We start from the raw sequence: 17,982 nt of genomic DNA, 5'->3' as shown, positions 1-17,982 counted from the left end.
GGAGGCGGTGGTTACACAATATTTCTAATCCAATTTCTAACATTGCTTACTAGAATTGAAACTCTTAGGTTGCCACTCCAGTCAGATGCATGAACTCTAATTTCTTCGTTAACTCTGTTCCGTAGCTGTGGCCTTAACTGGTACCATTTTCGGATTAATTCTAAAATGCATGCTTTTGCATTGATTTTTCAGTCTGCGGCACTCATGGCTGTTGGGCTTCTTTATGAAGGTTCAGCACATCCTCAAACAATGCAAACTCTTCTGGTATTGAGTTCTGTTTTCGCACTGTATTGGATAATTTTTCTGGTTACGTATTCATATTACTTGTGTATCTTTTGGTTTTATGACATGTGGTTTATGTGTATAATCGTTTTGTAAATTTAGGAATTTGATGAAGGCATTTTTTTTCCCGACCTCTATGATCTTTCTTGTTCATCAGATATGTGACTCTTGGTTAACTGGAAGAAAAAAGGGAGTGCCATTTTGGATTTAATCACACCCTCTATTATACAGTTCTCCCTTCATCCATGCTCTTTGTTATCTGCATGAGTGGGTCTCTTAGTTTTCCTCAGGGTTTATTCTTTTTATCCTACTTTGTTTTACTTTCATTTTTTATTGTCCTGGTACCTCATAGCCTTTTTGGATATATTGGTCTCTTGTTCTCCTCTGACTCTTGAGTAAGTCTGCTAATGGTGAATCAAGGTTCAAGGTTTTGGTTCTAGCCTGGTTTTCACCAGGCTCGAAACTGAAACATTTCACTAAACCGTGAAATTTCAGTAGAAACGTGGAAGTTTCTTGCTGGTTTCAAGGCCTAATTGGCCAAATTAGTTCCCAAAATTTCTAGGAAACCCTATTTTTGGCCCTTTAAAATGTACTCTCAAGTTTCTAATTTCTGGGGCATTACATATACCATTATCAATTCTTTTGATATTTTAAGTTTTACATGTTATCTCTAATAAGACAATGTTGTTGGGTCAGGAGACTCAGGACATAATAGTTCCTTGGAAGCTAGAGGCAATGAAGGCTTTGAGCATCTCAGTTTGTAGTACTATCAATTTTTATGATATTTTACATATTGATCACCCTGGTTCTTTCCTCGCTGTTTGATGCTCTTTGTGTGTCTTCTAGAGTGATGCTTTTTTTACTTTTGTTAGATAGAATACTGCTTATTGGCACTAAAGTTATTATCATTATTGTTGCTGTCATAATCTCCATTATTAATCATCATTAGTGATTGATTTATAATCTAGTCATTGATCTAAAGTTTTAACTATATGGCATTTGTATGTTATCTGCATTTCTGGTCCAATATGTCATCAATGAAATCCAATGATGAATTTTTGTTAGTCTTGGGTGAATAGCTACATATTTCTGCATCTATATTGGTCTATAGCATCTTCAAGAACTATTGAAGTAACTTTAATCCTTTTCCACTTTTTTTTTTCCCCTTTCTTTTTCATATAGGAAAATCATGCTAATATTAGTGCATGTTAATTAAAACTTTTTACAGGGAGAAATTGGCCGTAAAAGTGGAGGTGATAATGTACTTGAAAGAGAATGTTATGCTGTTTCTGCAGGGTCTGCAATGGGACTTGTAGCTTTGGGTATGGATTTGCTTTTACAACTGAATTCTTTAAAAGGTTAATGTTTTAGATAGCTAAGTTAAATTTTATTGAAGGTCGAGGCGAAGATGTACTTGGTTTCATGAGAACATTGGTGGATCGGCTGTTCCAATACATTGGTGGCAAAGAATCTCAGAATGTATGGTGATGGAGATATTTTTGTGCTTAAGTGTCTCTAATATTGTTAGGTAAATTACACCTAGGGTACCTAACATTCCAAGAAATTACGGCTAATATACCTCCTAACATTTCACATATTATGTTTGGGGTACCTAAACAAGGATAACTTGGTTAAATTGATAAAAACCAAATTTCAAATTTCCAACTTTTCCATTAACTTTAGTATACTGTTATCACTGTTTAGCTACCCCAAACACATAATATGCGAAACATTGGGTACCTTCTCCGTTATTTCTCGAAACGTTAGGTACCCTAGGCGTAATGTACCTTTTTTTAAAAATTTTTTTTATCGTTGTTAAACCTTCCAAACTACTCATTGGTAGATAAGATCTGACAGCTTTACTTGATTGGTTGCCCTTTTAATAAGTCTCATACTTCTGTGTTGCCTCTGTTTTTTTTGTATTCATCAGCAGAGATCACTTACCATAAAACCATCAACAGATGAGCAAAATCGTGGTGCTGGACAGGTTTTGTAACTACCCAACCAAGTTTTTGAATTAATTTCTTGCACTTCGATTTTTCTGACACAACTTATCAGGAACTCAAAATCAATGCTTTTCTGTGTCTATGAGAGTTGATTTTAATGGGTCTTCCCTTGTTTATTACTTTTTTTAGATGATGGATGGTACATCTGTCAATGTTGATGTCACAGCCCCTGGAGCTATAATTGCTCTTGCTCTGATGTTTTTGAAGGCAAGTTTTTGCGTAGGATGTAGTTCTGTATATGTTCAATATCTGATGCTATTCCAAGTGGATTTTCTTGCTTCCAATATAGATGTAAGAAACACTGTATTGTTTGGCAGCATTTGCCAGGATGTTCTTACATTACAACTTTTGCTTATTTCAGACAGAGTTGAAAGTTATGGCATCTAGGCTTTCTATTCCTCATACCCATTTTGAACTGCAATATGTGAGACCTGATTTTATAATGCTCCGTGTTATTGCAAGGAATTTGATAATGTGGAGCAGGTAGTGTTAACATGGACTTTGTGCTATTCAATTTTGAAAACAGCTACATCTTTTACTGATGTTCAACTTAAGATATCTGGTGATGCAGGGTACAGCCTTCTGGGGAATGGATTCAATCCCAGATTCCTGATATTGTGAAGATGGGTGTATTGAGCATTGGTGATGAGACAGCTGACTGTGATGAATTGGATGTTGAAGCACTGGTTCAGGCATTTGTCAATATAGTAGCCGGAGCATGCATTTCTCTTGGTAAATCTTCTTGTGCTGGTTTAAGTATGCAGTTTTTTTGTTGCACTGCTCCCCCCTTATTGTCTTTATTTTTACTTTGTTCTCTTTACGTTTGTTTTGAGCCCAATGCAGCCTTATTGAAAGATAACATGATCCTTCTTTGTATTTTAGTATGGAATTTGGTCAGCACATAGAAATCTTCTCTCTCTCTCTCTCTCTCTCTCTCTCTCTCTCTCTCGTGTGTGTGTGTGTATGTATGTGTGGGTGGGTGGGTGTGTTGTCCAGCTATAAGACCCAAAATGCTTTGATAAACATTTTTGGTATTATTGGACTTGTTGATTGAATATTTTTATATCCGATTTTTACTTCTTTTGGCAAGTTACAAACTCCTGTTTATAATGGAATCTGATTTTTCTATTTCCTGTAAGTTATCTGTTTGTGAGTCAGACTTTCAGTTAGTTTAACGAGACATCTGATTGGATATTTTGAGTGATATCTGTAATGAGAAAAGCTTCAAAGGAATGAATGAGATTTGATTTTTTCTTGGTTGGAAATTTTCATTTTTCCCCTTTACTCCATGGTTGCTGCTATTGTGATACACTCTTGATTGGCACCAGATTGTTGAACACAATTGCTTGTGCCTATGGTCAAGGTTTAAAGTATCAGTATCGTACTGGAGAGACACCAGATGCATAACAAATATGCATAGAAATTGTCAAGCGTATGGAAATTCTTAGGATATTTGCAAAATACAGCTTTGAAGCATAAAACATTATAAAGTAATATGTAAAATATATCATGTATGAAAAAGAGAACGAAGAACAAGAAGACCAGTGCATTCAATTGATTACGTATAAAGGATGAGGTTTCTTACGTGTATTAATACCAAAAAAATGTTATTTTCAGTTTGGGGAAGATTTAAGGTTTAGAAGAACACATCATTGCAAAAATATCTAGTTTGGTGTAATCATTCAGGTTGTTTTGCACTAATCTAGTGAAGACACTAAAAATAAAAATTTGACCAAAGATTCAAAGTTTTGATAGATAAACGTTCTTGCACAAATCTGGTTTTGATCCTTAATTGCATCAATATCCTCAAATTTTGATGAAATCAACACTACTAGTGTCATGACCCAAACCCAGATGCAGCTAATGGTACAACCCTCATGGGCGCTGATCAAATGTTATCATTTTGATGAAATCAACACTACTAGTGTCACCACCTAAACCAAATGCAGCTAAAGGTGCATTCCTCATGGGTGCTGATCACATGATCGATAACATTCACAAAGTCAAGTTTAATAAAACTCATCAAATTCAAGTCTCAACAATATAATTAAATCATAAATTCCAAATAATACCCTACTGGTGGCAATCTAAGATACGTCCCCAAATTAAGATTCAAAGACACTCTGTCAGAGTATACATGAAGCAGTTCCCTACTACAACCATATACTAAAATAAAAGTAAGCTAAAACAAGAAAACTTCGAGTCGCCCACAAACTCCACTGCAACTCGCATCCCCCGTTTTATTCCTCTGAAATGTCAAATTTAATGGAGTGAGTTCAACAGCCTAGTAAGACAAAAAAAAATAGTAACATATCACACCTCTGTGGTGTGCACCCACTATAATCCACTTACCTCCATCTGCAAATGTGTTATCTCCACCCTCTGAGTCCCAAGTATCTGGGAGGTCACAATCTGTAATTAATATCACCCTATATTAATCATTTATCCTGAACATAACTAAATACTTTTTTTCTTTTTCTTCTATTGGATCCATGTAGCTGACCCCATTAAGTTGGTAAAAGGATAAGTTTGTTTTTGTTGTTGTTGTTGTATAACTAAATACCTTTCTTCCTAAAAAAAGTCAACAAGCTAACCTAAAAGTCAGCCCTCTCAATCAGAGGTCAAACTCTAGGAATTAATAGCTAATAAAAAGGACAAGAGCCCTTCAAAAGATGGGAGTGATCCGACAGTATTGGTTCCTAAGGTTTGGGTCACAATGAAAACCCCAGCCCTAAATGGATTATGTTCCAACATGGGGAGGCCAGCTGAATCATTGAATTAGTCAGTTAAAATCAAAGCTAACCCTAAAGTTTTGGGTAGAAACGAACAACTATTAGGAATTAGGGACAACAATCCAATTCAAGAATCTGAAATCAAATTAAGATTTGATATACTTAGCACCAAGAATCTTGTAGGTACTGTAATATGGCAGAAACCTGTTCAAGAAAATAAGATTAAATCAAGCTTAACAGTTAACACCAAGAATCTTGTAGGTACTGTAATAGGGCATAAATAAATTCAAGAAACTAAGATTAAAGTTGGACACAGATGTTAGCCAATGGGAGGAAAAACAAGTACCTGGAGTGAACAGAATAGAGCAGTAAAGTAGGCATAAGAATGGACAGCTTTCCATTCCACGATCTCCCTTTCTTTTTTCTCTTTCTCTTCTCTTGCAATCTTTCTCTCCTTCTCTCTCAGTTTTCCCTCTTTCCTTCTCTTTCTTTTTCTTCTTCTTTCTCTCACGACTCTCTTTTCCCCCCTCTCTCTCCCCCACACGATTCCCCTCTCTTTCTTTTTTCTTAATTTATTTTTCTTTTCTATTTTTCCTCTATTAGAACTCATCTCCCTCCTCCCATGATTTGTTTGATTGGGGTGGGGACCATAAGAAATTAAAAACCCGAAATAAAGATAAAAGAAGGAATCTTTTAATTAAAAACATTATTTCCCCCAATTTAAACTTACAAGGTTTGAGCCTAAGACCCCTTATTAGACAAAGTACTAACCACTAGGCTAACTCATTAAGTCATAAATTAAAGCCCACTAGGCTGCCCTCCCCCAATGGATTGTTTACTTCTGCCTTTTGCCTGGTGTTTCATCTGTTCCAAAAGCCCCATCTTGCCTTGGAGAAAAATTATATGGTTCAAAGGTCACATCCACTGCCATAGCTTCACAGTCTGGAAAGCCATCTCCAATTGCCTTCCCACTTGGGCGTTCCTCATTCAGTGTCACATCCAAGTCCCCCCTCCTGCTGTCTCTGCTGGAACAATATTGATGCAGTTGGACGATTGATTTAGCGAAAAAATTAGCTTTTGATTTGATTTCCTTTTATTTTAGAAACAATTTCTTTGGGATTAGTTAGCGTCTAACTTTAAAGTAGTTTCCTTTCCAGTGGTTTCCCTTAATTGTTTTGATTTTTCCTTTGAGTAGTCATGTAAGACATAATTGAAATTTCAGTTTAGTTTTTGAAGATTTGAACATGAAAGATTTCTTTTGGGTGAGAACCATGGCTTCTGTGGGTGTCCTTTTGATCCCTCCCTGATTTTTTTCTCTTCTTTTACCTTCTTATCTTCTTCTTCTTCTACTTCTTCCTTATTTATTCTTCTTCCTTTTCTGCCTCTCTATTATTTTCTGGTTTTCCCTTCTCTTTCTGAGCGATACTTGCAGTACCAAACAGGTGAGTCGAACTCCTTCATAACCATAGCTGTTGGTTTGAGACTTGGAGGAGCAGTAGCAAGCCCTAAGGCGATTCAGATACTTGAATCTGAGATCGAAAGACCTTCTGATTTGTGAGATCCACAGCAGCCAGATCTGACATTCACCTACCGCCAGATCTGGTTCAGATCCTCCAATCGCTCTCATTGCAGGTTCCTTCAGGCTGAGTCTTCGTATTATTGGGAGGCAGGTTGAGGCAATTATTTACTTGAAGTATTAGACCAAGCTGTGACAGAATCGAGGGAGTTCCTTTCCTTCCCCCTCTTTTGTTCTCTGTTCTACCGCCTCTTGTGTGGCTGTCTAGAGGTTGAAGACAACTCCAACAGAATCGTGAGTTATTAATTCATTCTCTTTTATTCTGATTTCCTATTATACCCTTCTGTTTTCCTTTAATTCTCCTATCTCCCATATTTCTATTTGTTTCCTAGTTTATCCCCACCAGATAACTATTAATCCCCTTTATGTCCCCTCTCCCAAGTAGCTTATTATAATTTCTGTTTATTTACAACTCTGCCATTCCCATAAACTTCAGTTTATTTATAAAACTGCCATTACTCTTTACTACTTTATTGTGGGCCCTAACTGATCCAATTTCAGTCCTTGGAATCCGGATCCGCATCAAGTGGTATTAGAAAAAATTTCCTACCCTCTCTAACCATGACAGGTCACATCAATGCTGAGTTGCACAAGTTGTATTGTGAGGTACTTGAGAACCAAAGGAAACTAATGCCAGGGTTGAGAAGAATGAGGCAAAATATGACAAGTTCATGGACGAGACTCAAGGTGCCCTCGCTAGGATTCTTGCCTTTATGCAAAAGTTTGAAACGCGAGTCAATGTAGGACCATCTACACCCCCTCCTCAGTTTAATGCCCTACGGATTGAAGATACACCTCACCGAGTGCAACGTGATCCTTTTATACCTCAAGATGTTGCCGGCAATTTTCTGATGGAGATTATGGCATCAAAGTTGAGGTTCCAGAGTTCTGTGGTGAAAAGGGGCCTGAGGAATTTCTTGACTGGCTTACCAAAGTTGAGAGGATTTTTGCATATGAGTCTCTTCCAGACATGAAGAAGTGTGAACTCATCCTCACCAAGTTTATTGACTATGCATGTTTATGGTGGGATGATGTACTGAATGTAAGGTTTGTTAGAAGACTTGGACTCGTTACCAATTGGGAGGTCATGAAAATTGGGAGGTCATAAAGCAGATTCTAACTGAAAAATTTGTTCCTCTTAATTATGAGAAGGTAATGTTCCATAAATTGCTTAGCTTACAACAAGGTAACAAGGATGTGGATTCCTACACCCTTGAGTTCCACAAGCTGTCTTTAAGGTGTCGACTTCAGGAAATAGACCAGCAACGGGTGATTCGTTATATCAGTGGGCTAAGTACTGAGATTCGATTTGAGTTGGCTAACATTGATTTCGGGTCTATTGATGTGGCAGCGGCTCATAGAAAGACAGCTAAAGAGAAGTCCATCTACTGGAAAGTATGCTCAAGACTTCTTCAGTTTATAGACCTCCACCATGTATGGAGGAAAAGAAGCCTGAAGCTTGTAGAGTTGAAGAAAAAAGGTTAGAGTTCAACAAGGACAGTGATGGCTTGAAGCATAGGTGTGACGGCATCAAATCGATCCAAGGCGGTGGAGGGGTGACTAATCGATTTGGCGATGAATCGCCCATTATGGCGTTGCCATGGCGGTCAAATCGCCCATGTGTCATTTTTTATTTTCCCTATTTTCTAAAGTTATTTAGTATACTACTTTTTTATTTCCCCTATTTTCTAAGAAAAAATATAGTAGACATTAGAATGTAGACAATAGACAAGTATTTTAATCCATCCAAATCAAAAGATAAAGACATTGCTGAGAAATAACAGAAAATGATTCCTTCCATCCTACATCAATAATTGCACAAGACCACATTGAATTGACAAGTGGGGGAAAAAAGATGCACACAGGCCAACGAGACATTATTATAAATTTGTAAAAAAATTTATATGAACCAACATATATCATAGATTCACAGGAAACATTGTTAAAATATATTGCAACAGAATAGAACTAGAAATTTATATGAACCAACATATATCATAGATTACAATGGCTTTTTCCCCTAGCACATAGACTTACCTTTCTTAATATTAATACTATCCACAATATAGAACATGGTTCTTCATCATGGAAAATCTGGTAATTGAAGACCACAATCTGACAATCATGACTGCTAGAAAATTTGCATCAATGAAAAAGACAATACAAGTATACAACATTAAAAAAAAAAAAAAAAAAAAAAAAAAAAAAAAAAAAAAAAAAAAAAAAAAAAAAAAAAAATCAGAACAGAGAAAGATTTCTGTTCTGTGAGTGAACTAAGGAAGAGGAAGAAGAAGATTAGAAGAAGAGAAGAGACTGATTACTGATTAGTAGTAGAAAAAGGGGGGAAAAAGAGGTGAAGACTCTGAAGAGTCGAACAAACCGGACTCTGTAGGGTCAAGAAAGAAGAAGGTTAGAAGAGGAGAAGAGAAGAAGAGAAGAAGAGTCGATAGACTCAAAACCAGAGACAAGGAGGAAGAAGAGAAGAAGAGTCGAACATACCTATCTTCGTTGGAGCACAGAAGCAGCAACACCGGAGGAGGAAAAGCTATCGTCGGAGCAAAATAAGATCAGAACAGAGAAAGATTTCTGGTCTGTGTGAGTGAACTAGGGAAGAGGAAGAAGAAGATAAGAAGAAGAAGAGAAGAGACTGATTACTGATTAGTAGTAGAAAATGGGGAAAAAAAAGAGAGGTGACGACTTTGAAGAGTCAAACAAACCAGACTCTGTAGGGTCAAGGAAGAAGAAGGTTAGAAGAGGAGAAGAAGAGAAGAAGAGAAGAAGAGAAGAAGCCAGTGGCAAGGAAGAAGAAGGTTGGAAGAAGAGAAGAAGAGTCGATAGACAGAAACCAGAGACAAGGAAGAGGAAGGTTAGAAGAATAGAGGAAGGATAGAAGAATAGAAGAAGAGTGGAACATACCTATCTTCGCCGGAGCACGGGAGCAGCATTGCCGGAGGAGGAACAACTATCGCTGGAGCAAAATAAGGGTTGAAGGGTTGAAAGGAGTCTTCAGTCTTCACTTTGAGACTTAGGGTTGGAGGGTTGAAGAGAGTTAGAGTCGCGACTTCTTTCTTTGGTCTTAATTTAGACTTTTTTTTTCTTTGGTACAACTTATTAATTTACACTTTTATCCCATGTAGCATTAATTTGTACATTTCAATTACACCTGCTAATAACATTGTTAGAAAGAGAATCAATTTAGTAATTAACAATAATAACTTCAAAAAAAAAAAAAAAAAAAAAAACAAAATGGCGATCGATTTATGTGTACAATGTCAGAAATCGTCGCCAGGGACGATTTGGCAATGCTATATGACCCTTGGCGGTCGATTAATGAAGGTGACCCTAATCGGTCCACCGATGTGCCCTCTCCAAAATGTCGGGACGCCTTGGCGACGCCGTGACAACTATGGCTTGAAGAACATCAGATGCCATAGTTGTGGTGAGAAGGGTCACTACTCCAAGTGTCCCAATAGGACTCGTTCTGTGAATGCAGTAGCGAAGCAACCAACAGAGAAGATTGAAGATGAGTCTGCTTTATATCCTTATCCCCTCGAGGAAGATGATATGTTCGACTATGGTGATGAGGATGTAGAAGCTCATTCAGCTAGTCGTTCATCCTTTTCAAACAGACTAGTTGACAAGGCTTCTCTCTTTAGACAGAAGGGTACTTTCTTGCACGGTTCCGATCTTACCGATGTCCATACAGTTGTTGACACTGGGGCAGAAGAAAACTTCATATCTACTGAATTTGTTTGAGCACACAACCTTCCATAGAAGCAGCTTTTCAAGAAGATTCAAGTGTGAGATTTTGGACCCACAGCTCGAGAAGAGGCCACTGCAGTTGTTCGAGTACACTTACAATTTGGGCCATTATAGTACCATGTAACTTGCTTGGTCACCCCATTGGCGCACGGCGACATTCTTTTAGGGCGACCTTGGCAGCAACATGCAGGCATTCTCTATGATGGTGCACGGAACACCATCAAGGTGAAGCAAGGAGGTCGTATGTACTTAATGAGGCCACATGCATTATCAGACATGCCACGTCGTCGACTGACTCCGGCTCCAGTGACACGTTAGCCTACTCTCCCTCCTCTTGGAGTTATGTTCCCATCTTCTGTTTCAAGATATGTGCTACCTCATTGGCGAGCGATTTATTAGGGAATCTTGGGAGCATGACCTAACTCGACGGAGTCGAGTTCTTTTAAGACTGGGAGAGCTGATGCAATTGGACGATTGATTTAGGGAAAAAATTAGCTTCTGATTTGATTTCCTTTTATTTTAGAAACAATTTCTTTGAGATTAGTTAGCTTCAAACTTTAAAGTAGTTTCCTTTCCAGTGGTTTCCCTTAATTGTTTTGATTTTTCCTTTAAGTAGTCATGTAAGACATAATTGAAATTTCTGTTTTAGTTTTTGAAGATTTGAACATGAAAGATTTCTTTTGGGTTAGAACCATGGCTTCCGTGGGTGTCCTTTTGATCCCTTCCTGATTTTTTTCTCTTCTTTTACCTTCTTATCTTCTTCTTCTTCTTCCTTTTTTGCCTCTCTATTATTTTCTGGTTTTCCCTTCTCTATCGGTATCGCTCGCCGTATCGGTCGATCAAAATTAAGATACGTATCGGAGGGTATCGTATCGTATCGTATCGGAGATACGCTAAAAATACGCACATAAATGGATATGAAACACCTTTTTAAACACTTTTGCATAAAATATTTGTTAAAAAAAACTATTGATAACATGTATTATGCATAAACACTAAATTGAGGGTATCGCACTAAGAATTCAAGGTTTGTAGTTGTCCCATAAATGTAAAATCCTTGTTCCCAACCTTGATTTCCACTTTAGTTAGAGAGAAATATGACTGACAACAACTTTGGAACAAAAACCCCTCAAAAATTCGTGTTTTCTAAAAAAAATACTCATCTTGGCCATTATATGACCATAGCGCACTGTATCGGTACATACCGATACTCACTGATACGTATTGATCAATACATACCGATACTCACCAATACGTACTGATACTCATCGATACGTACCGATCGATACATACAAATACTCACCGATATGTACTGATACATACCAAAACGTATATTTCACATTGATTTTATATTTTTCATAGAGTATCAGTACATATCGATAGTGTATTGGTGCATATCGATATGTGTCATAGGATATATATCGATACGAAAGGATTTTAAAAATTCAATGTATCGTATCGGTGTGTATCGTATCGATCGGCTAAATTTAAGATACGTATCGGAAGGTATCGTATCGGTATCGGAGATACTTTAAACCATGATCTCATATGAAGCATACTTTCCATTGGTATTCTCTAATCTTTTCAATAGTTTATTTTGACACGATAAATTTGAATTGCGCTGAAACTTGACTAGTGAATAAAGGACGTTTGAGTCCACTGGTATCATCCACAAAATTTTGGTGCCACCTTAATTATCATGTGTTAGTCATTGGAGGAAATATTGTTCTACTTTTGGGTGAGGAAGCACTGAGCCCCCATTATATATAGGGTAATTTACAGCGCCACCCCTTGGAGAATGCCATTATTATAGGGACACCCCCTCTCTTTCACCAAATTAAACTCAGACCCCCTACCGTCAGTCTCTGTTACAGAATATACCTCAAATGCTGATGTCAGCAGTTTCTTTTTTTCTTAAATGCCATATTACCCTTCAAAATATTGAAGTACCGATATTACCCTCACACACTCCTTAACCCCTGAAATGCTGACATGAACACCCCACGACAGATCCAAGCTTCCGACAATATCTCCATTAGAACTTCTCCCAACCGTGCGACCTAGGATGAACAGTTCTCGCCGGCTGACGACACTGTGATAATGGTGAGTTTTCCCATCTTCAGGTGCTCTTTCTTCGTCGCATTTCTCATTTTCTCTTTCGTAACCCTAGTTGCGAGTTTGGACCTATCTTTTTCGTTGAAAAGATTTGGCAAGGATTGAAACTTTGATTTGGAGATTGCTCTGTTCGGAGATGCCGAGGTCGCTGACGGTGGTTCTTCGATTAAGATCACTCATCCTTCGGTTTCCAGCGCTAGGCGGCTCCCCTTTAGAGAGTTTATCCCCTTCGGATTTCACCCAAGAAACGATCTTCCCCTCAATCATGGTGGAGCTCAGTGTCGGCATGAAAATCTCTTGGATCTTAGCCTGAATCAAAATCCGGTTTGAAGGGTTGTTTGTGAGGGTCGAGGGAGCTAAGGGGCTAAAGATATACCCAGTGTGGGGATTTGGGTTCAAATCCATTGTGCAACTTGGTATTCTATTATTCTGGCTGGGTATATAAGAATTGGATGAGGATGGCCGAGGTTGAAGTTGAACTTGATCGTCACGGCGATCTACTTTTTTTTTTTTTTTTTTTTTTTTTTTTTTTTTTAACTTCAATCGTTGGCTTTGCTACGAGAAATGTGAAATGTGAAATTTGTGTTCCAATGAAGAGTTCTACTAAAACAAAATTGAGTTCAAAATCCAATTCATTTCAAAATTAACATTAAACATGAAAGTAAGCCTCGATTTTCTTTCATCTGGGTTGGGATTTTTGTCCGACGATCGGAAAAGGGGGCAACCGCAAAACCGCTTCCTCTGTCTCAATTGGGTTCGATCGCAGTATAGGATCTTGAAGAAGTGGCTTTGTGCCATCATTAGCTGGTCTGAAATCTCTGAATGGAGGCTTCTATGCTCTACTGAAACTCCTGAATTCTCCTTCGCTTTCGCCCAGTTTGATTGAATTTTCTAAAGCTTTCATTGCTTCACCACTGAATCGAAACTTTCTTCGTCACGGCGATCTGTCTCCGCAAAGAGTAGTAGCAGTGGTAGCCGTGACGATGGTGGTGGTCTTGCAGAAACAACACCAAAAACTCCCATCTCGCAATACCCAGAAGAAGAAGAGCCAAGATGGAATTTAATCTTCTGTACTCATGAACAGTGGCGGCTGATCAGAAAATCCCACACTATTTCTTTTATTTTTGGGACCAAATCGCATTTCGTTAAGGTGAGATGAGAAGGGAAAGGACAAGGGTTGAGATTTTCCCACGGCAATCCAATTGCCGCTGTTTTCTGGTGTGTTGTACCGGAGGAATTCACGACGCAGCTGCCTCTACCGACTCCCAAGATGGTGAGTAAATATTCCATTTTAAGTTTATATATTCCTGGAATTAGTTTGGTTTATTTGTTTTAGTTAAAAGGGTAAAAATGTCATTTCAAATCTTTATTTAACGGAGACTGACTATAAAGGGTTTGAGTATAATTTGGTGAAAGAGAGGGGGTGTCCCTATAATACTGGCATTCTCCAGGGGGTGGCGTTGTAAATTACCCAAAAAAAAACTATGTCAAATTAAATCCAACCTGGGACCAACCAACCCAGACACTTTTATGTTATTATTTATCATACATTAAGGCAATAGGTTCCAATCTGATGATGGAAAGTTGTTCAAACCATTAAGAAAAGTGCAACATCATATTCCATGATGAGAAATGAAATAATAATAACTAAAACAGGAATATCGGGTCAATTCAAAAAAAAAAAAAAAAAAAAAGAAGATAATAAAGACTAAGAAAATTTTGGAAAATTTTCACACGCAGCCAATGCATAATATTCAGTCCCATGAGATTTTTTTTTGTTATTTTCTCTCTCCTCCCCAACCATGTAGGCCCCATGTGGATAATGTTGTTCCCCGTGCCACCATTGGTGTAGTGTACGCATGGTTTAAAGTATCGCCGATACCGCTATGATACCCTCCGATACATATCTTAAATTTATCTGACCAATACGATACCTGAAATTTTTAAAATCCTTTCGTATCGATATATATTCTACGATACATACCGATATGCACCAATACACTATCAATACGTACTGATACTCTATGGAAAATATAAAATCGAGGTGAAATATGCGTTTTGATATGTATCGGTACGTATCGGTGAGTATTTATATGTATTGATTGGTACGTATCGATGAGTATTAGTACGTATCGGTGAGTATTGGTATGTACCGATACTGTGCGCTACGGTCATATAATGACCAAGATGGGTATTTTTTCAGAAAACACGATTTTTTTAGGGGTTTCTGTTTCAAAGTTGCTGCCAGCCATATTTCTATCTAAGTAAAGTCGAAATCAAGGTTGGGAACAAGGATTTTATATTTATGGGACAATTACAAACCTTGAATTCTTAGTGCGATACCCTCAATTTAGTGCTTATGCATAATACATGTTATCAATAGCTTTTTTAACAATTTTTTTATGCAAAAGTGTTTAAAAAGGTGTTTCATATCCATTTATGTGCTTATTTTTAGCGTATCTCCGATACGACGACCGATACCGATACTTTAATCCTTGTGTACGAGACTCCCCCAACATTGGCAACTTGAAAACCCCCTAAAAATAAAATCAAATTATATTGCCTTTTTTTTTTTTTGGTAAATGGATTATCCTATTGAAACCCCTTAAGGTGTAGAGTTCCAAATACAAACATACACCAAAGAAGGGATCCTATAGACAGTCTTTTTTGTAACTATAACAGTACATTGCTATTAAAGCAATAATATACATACATACAAGAAAGTTGTATATACTCATAAATGAAGTTTGCAGTTGCTCTGAACTCTTCCTCTACAAATCCTCTGGTAGTCATTGCAAGTGAGCACTCTTATCACCTTTGTAATCTCAAATTAGAAAATCAATATCAAATTCAAAAAATATACCAAAAATAAGCAAAAATGGATACTTTACCATGCACCAAATATTTTCTCAACTCTAGCTCCATCAATGTCCTGTTGCATGAAAAAAGAAATCCTGAACAGTCTCAACAATAGAGAAAATAAACATGGAAAAAGTAGCTAGTCTATGATACAGTTACACACATGTAGGGGTTATTTTTATGATTTATTTCAATTAGATAATGTAAGTTACTATAGGAGTTGGAGTTAATTTTCTTGCCAGTATCACGGTATGATTAGGACTCTTTACCTCTTTATAGTATCCATTCAAGTAACCAACAATTGAGCAGAGTTGATTAAGTTTACCTTTGAGCTATTGCACCGCTGTATCACTATGGTTACAAGGTCGTGTTCCTCTGCATTCCTTTTCCCTTCTCTGATCGACCCAGATTCCCAGGTCTGATCTTTTTCATAGTTAATACTCCCTCCCTTTGTGCTACTACTAATTTCTTGTTCCTCTTTCCATTTTTTGTGTGTTCTTTTATTTCTATTATTGCTTCCCTCTCACTGGTGGACTACACTCTATTCTAACATTCATTCAGGTTCAGCATGAGAGAGAGTAGAAAAGCTGGACGATTCTGGTCTTGGAACCTCATAATTTTTGGAGGTTGATTCACAAGCTATTGCAGCTCAAATTTTGGTCCTAAACTCTACCATATACTTGAGCCCATATCATTTAAATACTATTTAGAGCCCCTCCCGATGAACTTTAGGAGGGAGAACGTATGAAGTAAATAAGGTGTGATGGGAGGAGGTGAGAGAAGGTTATGATAAAAAAAGAAAGAAATCTCTTTCCTAAAAAATAGGATCTGAAACCACATAACCTTATCTAAAATTTATGGGGTCGACTACATAGATTTAATATATTCAGCAATGTAATAGAAATACACAATATAAATACCACAAGTAGAAGACGGAAAAAGAAATAAGTCTCAAAAGTAGATAAAACATCATCCCAAGAACATCCCCTACAAGGGGTCGGCTACATGGGTCTTTGTCCTCCACAAAAGTCTATCTGCGATTATACAAGAATCCAACACTATCATATACATATCTTTCCTTACCACTTGTCGATAGACATTTTAGATCTGCCCCTATGTCTTCGGGAACGCTCTATATGAATTTCGTCACTTTTCCTAAGTGGGGCATCCATAGGTCACCATTGAACATTACCAAACCACCGCAACTGGCTCTCACGGAGCTTGTCCTGAATCGTTGCGACTCCCACTTTGTTTCAAGTGTAATCATTCCTTAATTTATCCCTCCTGGTCTTGTCACAAATCACACATAACATCCTCATATCTGCTACACCTAGAGATGAAGATGTTACGTGGGATCCTCATCTCTGGGTGTAGCAGAGATGAGGATGTTTTGTCGGATGGGTAACAAGACCAAGAGGGATAAGTAAAGAATGATTGTATAATAAACAAAGTGGGGGTTACACCAATTTAGTACAAACTCGCGAGAGACGGTGCGGTGGTATGGTCATGTTCAATGGAGACCTATGGATGCCCCAGTTATCAACGTATTTAAGTCATACTATGTGAAATCGCTTAATTTATTTACACATTTCTCTTTTTTTTCCCTTTTAGGATATGTTTGCGTTATCATTTTCATTTTAGCATGTAAGATTCATGTGCATATACTTGTGGATTATGTTAAATACTTGTTCTATTTTATATTTGGATATTTGGCCATTATGTTTATGGTATTCCAAAATATTACTTTTTTGTGTATTTAAATTATGGAAAAATTCATTAGCATTATCTTTGCAATGCCCTTTAATATTAGGTGATACACTAGCTCTATGTAATTAATGGCATTGAATGTGGAATTTCCCAAAAGGGCATTTTGCAATCTCCAAATTTTAATTCTTAAAAATACTGACAAAATTAATGTACGAGGTTTTGCAAGGTCTTAAAAAAATCCCACTACGATATACATTTTTTTCAGTTTCGACTAAAAATTTTTTATTTTTTGGTAAGGTTTCGACTATGTTTCAGATTTTCGCATCCACTCCCTGAGAGACGGTGAGGTGGCATGGTCATGTTCAATGCAGACCTATGGATGCCCTCAGTAGCAAAGCAAAATGCACTAATCGATTGGGTAGAGTTCGGATTTGGAAAAATCGGCTCAAAGTGATTGGCTGCAGAGTGTTTGGATACGGGTGCTCGGGTGTGGAGACTTCGGATGTGGATGCGGGTGCTAACATGGATGAGCAATGCCCAACAATAGAGCCGAGCGGATATGTATGCTCCTCTACGACCTATGACGTGGCCTATGGGTTAAGGGGATTCTTGTGAAACACAGATCTGCGTTGACTGAAATGTCAACATCGGGAGTTAATCCTATAAGTGTGTTCCTTTTAGCAAATACAGTTTGAGTTGCTTGGTTTTTGGACAGGTCCACTTTGGCTAGGTCTGCTCCATTTTGGGATGGACTACTTGCTAACAGGTTTGGTCCACTTTAGGATGGCGTGCTCCATTTTGAGATGGTCTGCTCGGTAAATTGATTTGGTCCATTTAGGGATGGTTTGCACAGCTTTGGGATGGGATGGTCTGCTATGCCTTAGGATGGTATGCTCAGCTTTGGGATGCTATGCTCGGCTCCTATATGGTTGGTTTTCCGGGA

The 17,982-nt window shown here is 37.7% G+C and overlaps 1 protein-coding gene across 2 annotated transcripts in view; it reads left to right on the top strand.

The window, feature by feature from the left end:
• LOC122071140 (anaphase-promoting complex subunit 1) overlaps positions 1–17,982 on the top strand; it is a 114,775-nt gene that overhangs the window by 65,197 nt on the left and 31,596 nt on the right. Inside the window, exons 20-26 of one of the 2 annotated variants that reach the window (XM_042635436.1) lie at positions 193–264; positions 1,511–1,604; positions 1,679–1,761; positions 2,216–2,269; positions 2,418–2,495; positions 2,650–2,771; positions 2,860–3,020. In XM_042635436.1, coding sequence (XP_042491370.1) covers positions 193–264; positions 1,511–1,604; positions 1,679–1,761; positions 2,216–2,269; positions 2,418–2,495; positions 2,650–2,771; positions 2,860–3,020 — 664 coding nt within the window. Of the gene's footprint in view, positions 1–192; positions 265–1,510; positions 1,605–1,678; positions 1,762–2,212; positions 2,270–2,417; positions 2,496–2,649; positions 2,772–2,859; positions 3,021–17,982 lie in introns of both variants that reach the window. The other variant, XM_042635435.1, reaches the window with a different exon arrangement.

The sequence above is a fragment of the Macadamia integrifolia genome, unplaced genomic scaffold (genome assembly GCF_013358625.1).
Source record: "Macadamia integrifolia cultivar HAES 741 unplaced genomic scaffold, SCU_Mint_v3 scaffold_18A, whole genome shotgun sequence".
Taxonomy (NCBI): domain Eukaryota; kingdom Viridiplantae; phylum Streptophyta; class Magnoliopsida; order Proteales; family Proteaceae; genus Macadamia; species Macadamia integrifolia.
The sequence above is the reverse complement of the archived record's forward strand: the minus strand, read 5'-3'. Positions and strand labels throughout refer to the sequence as shown.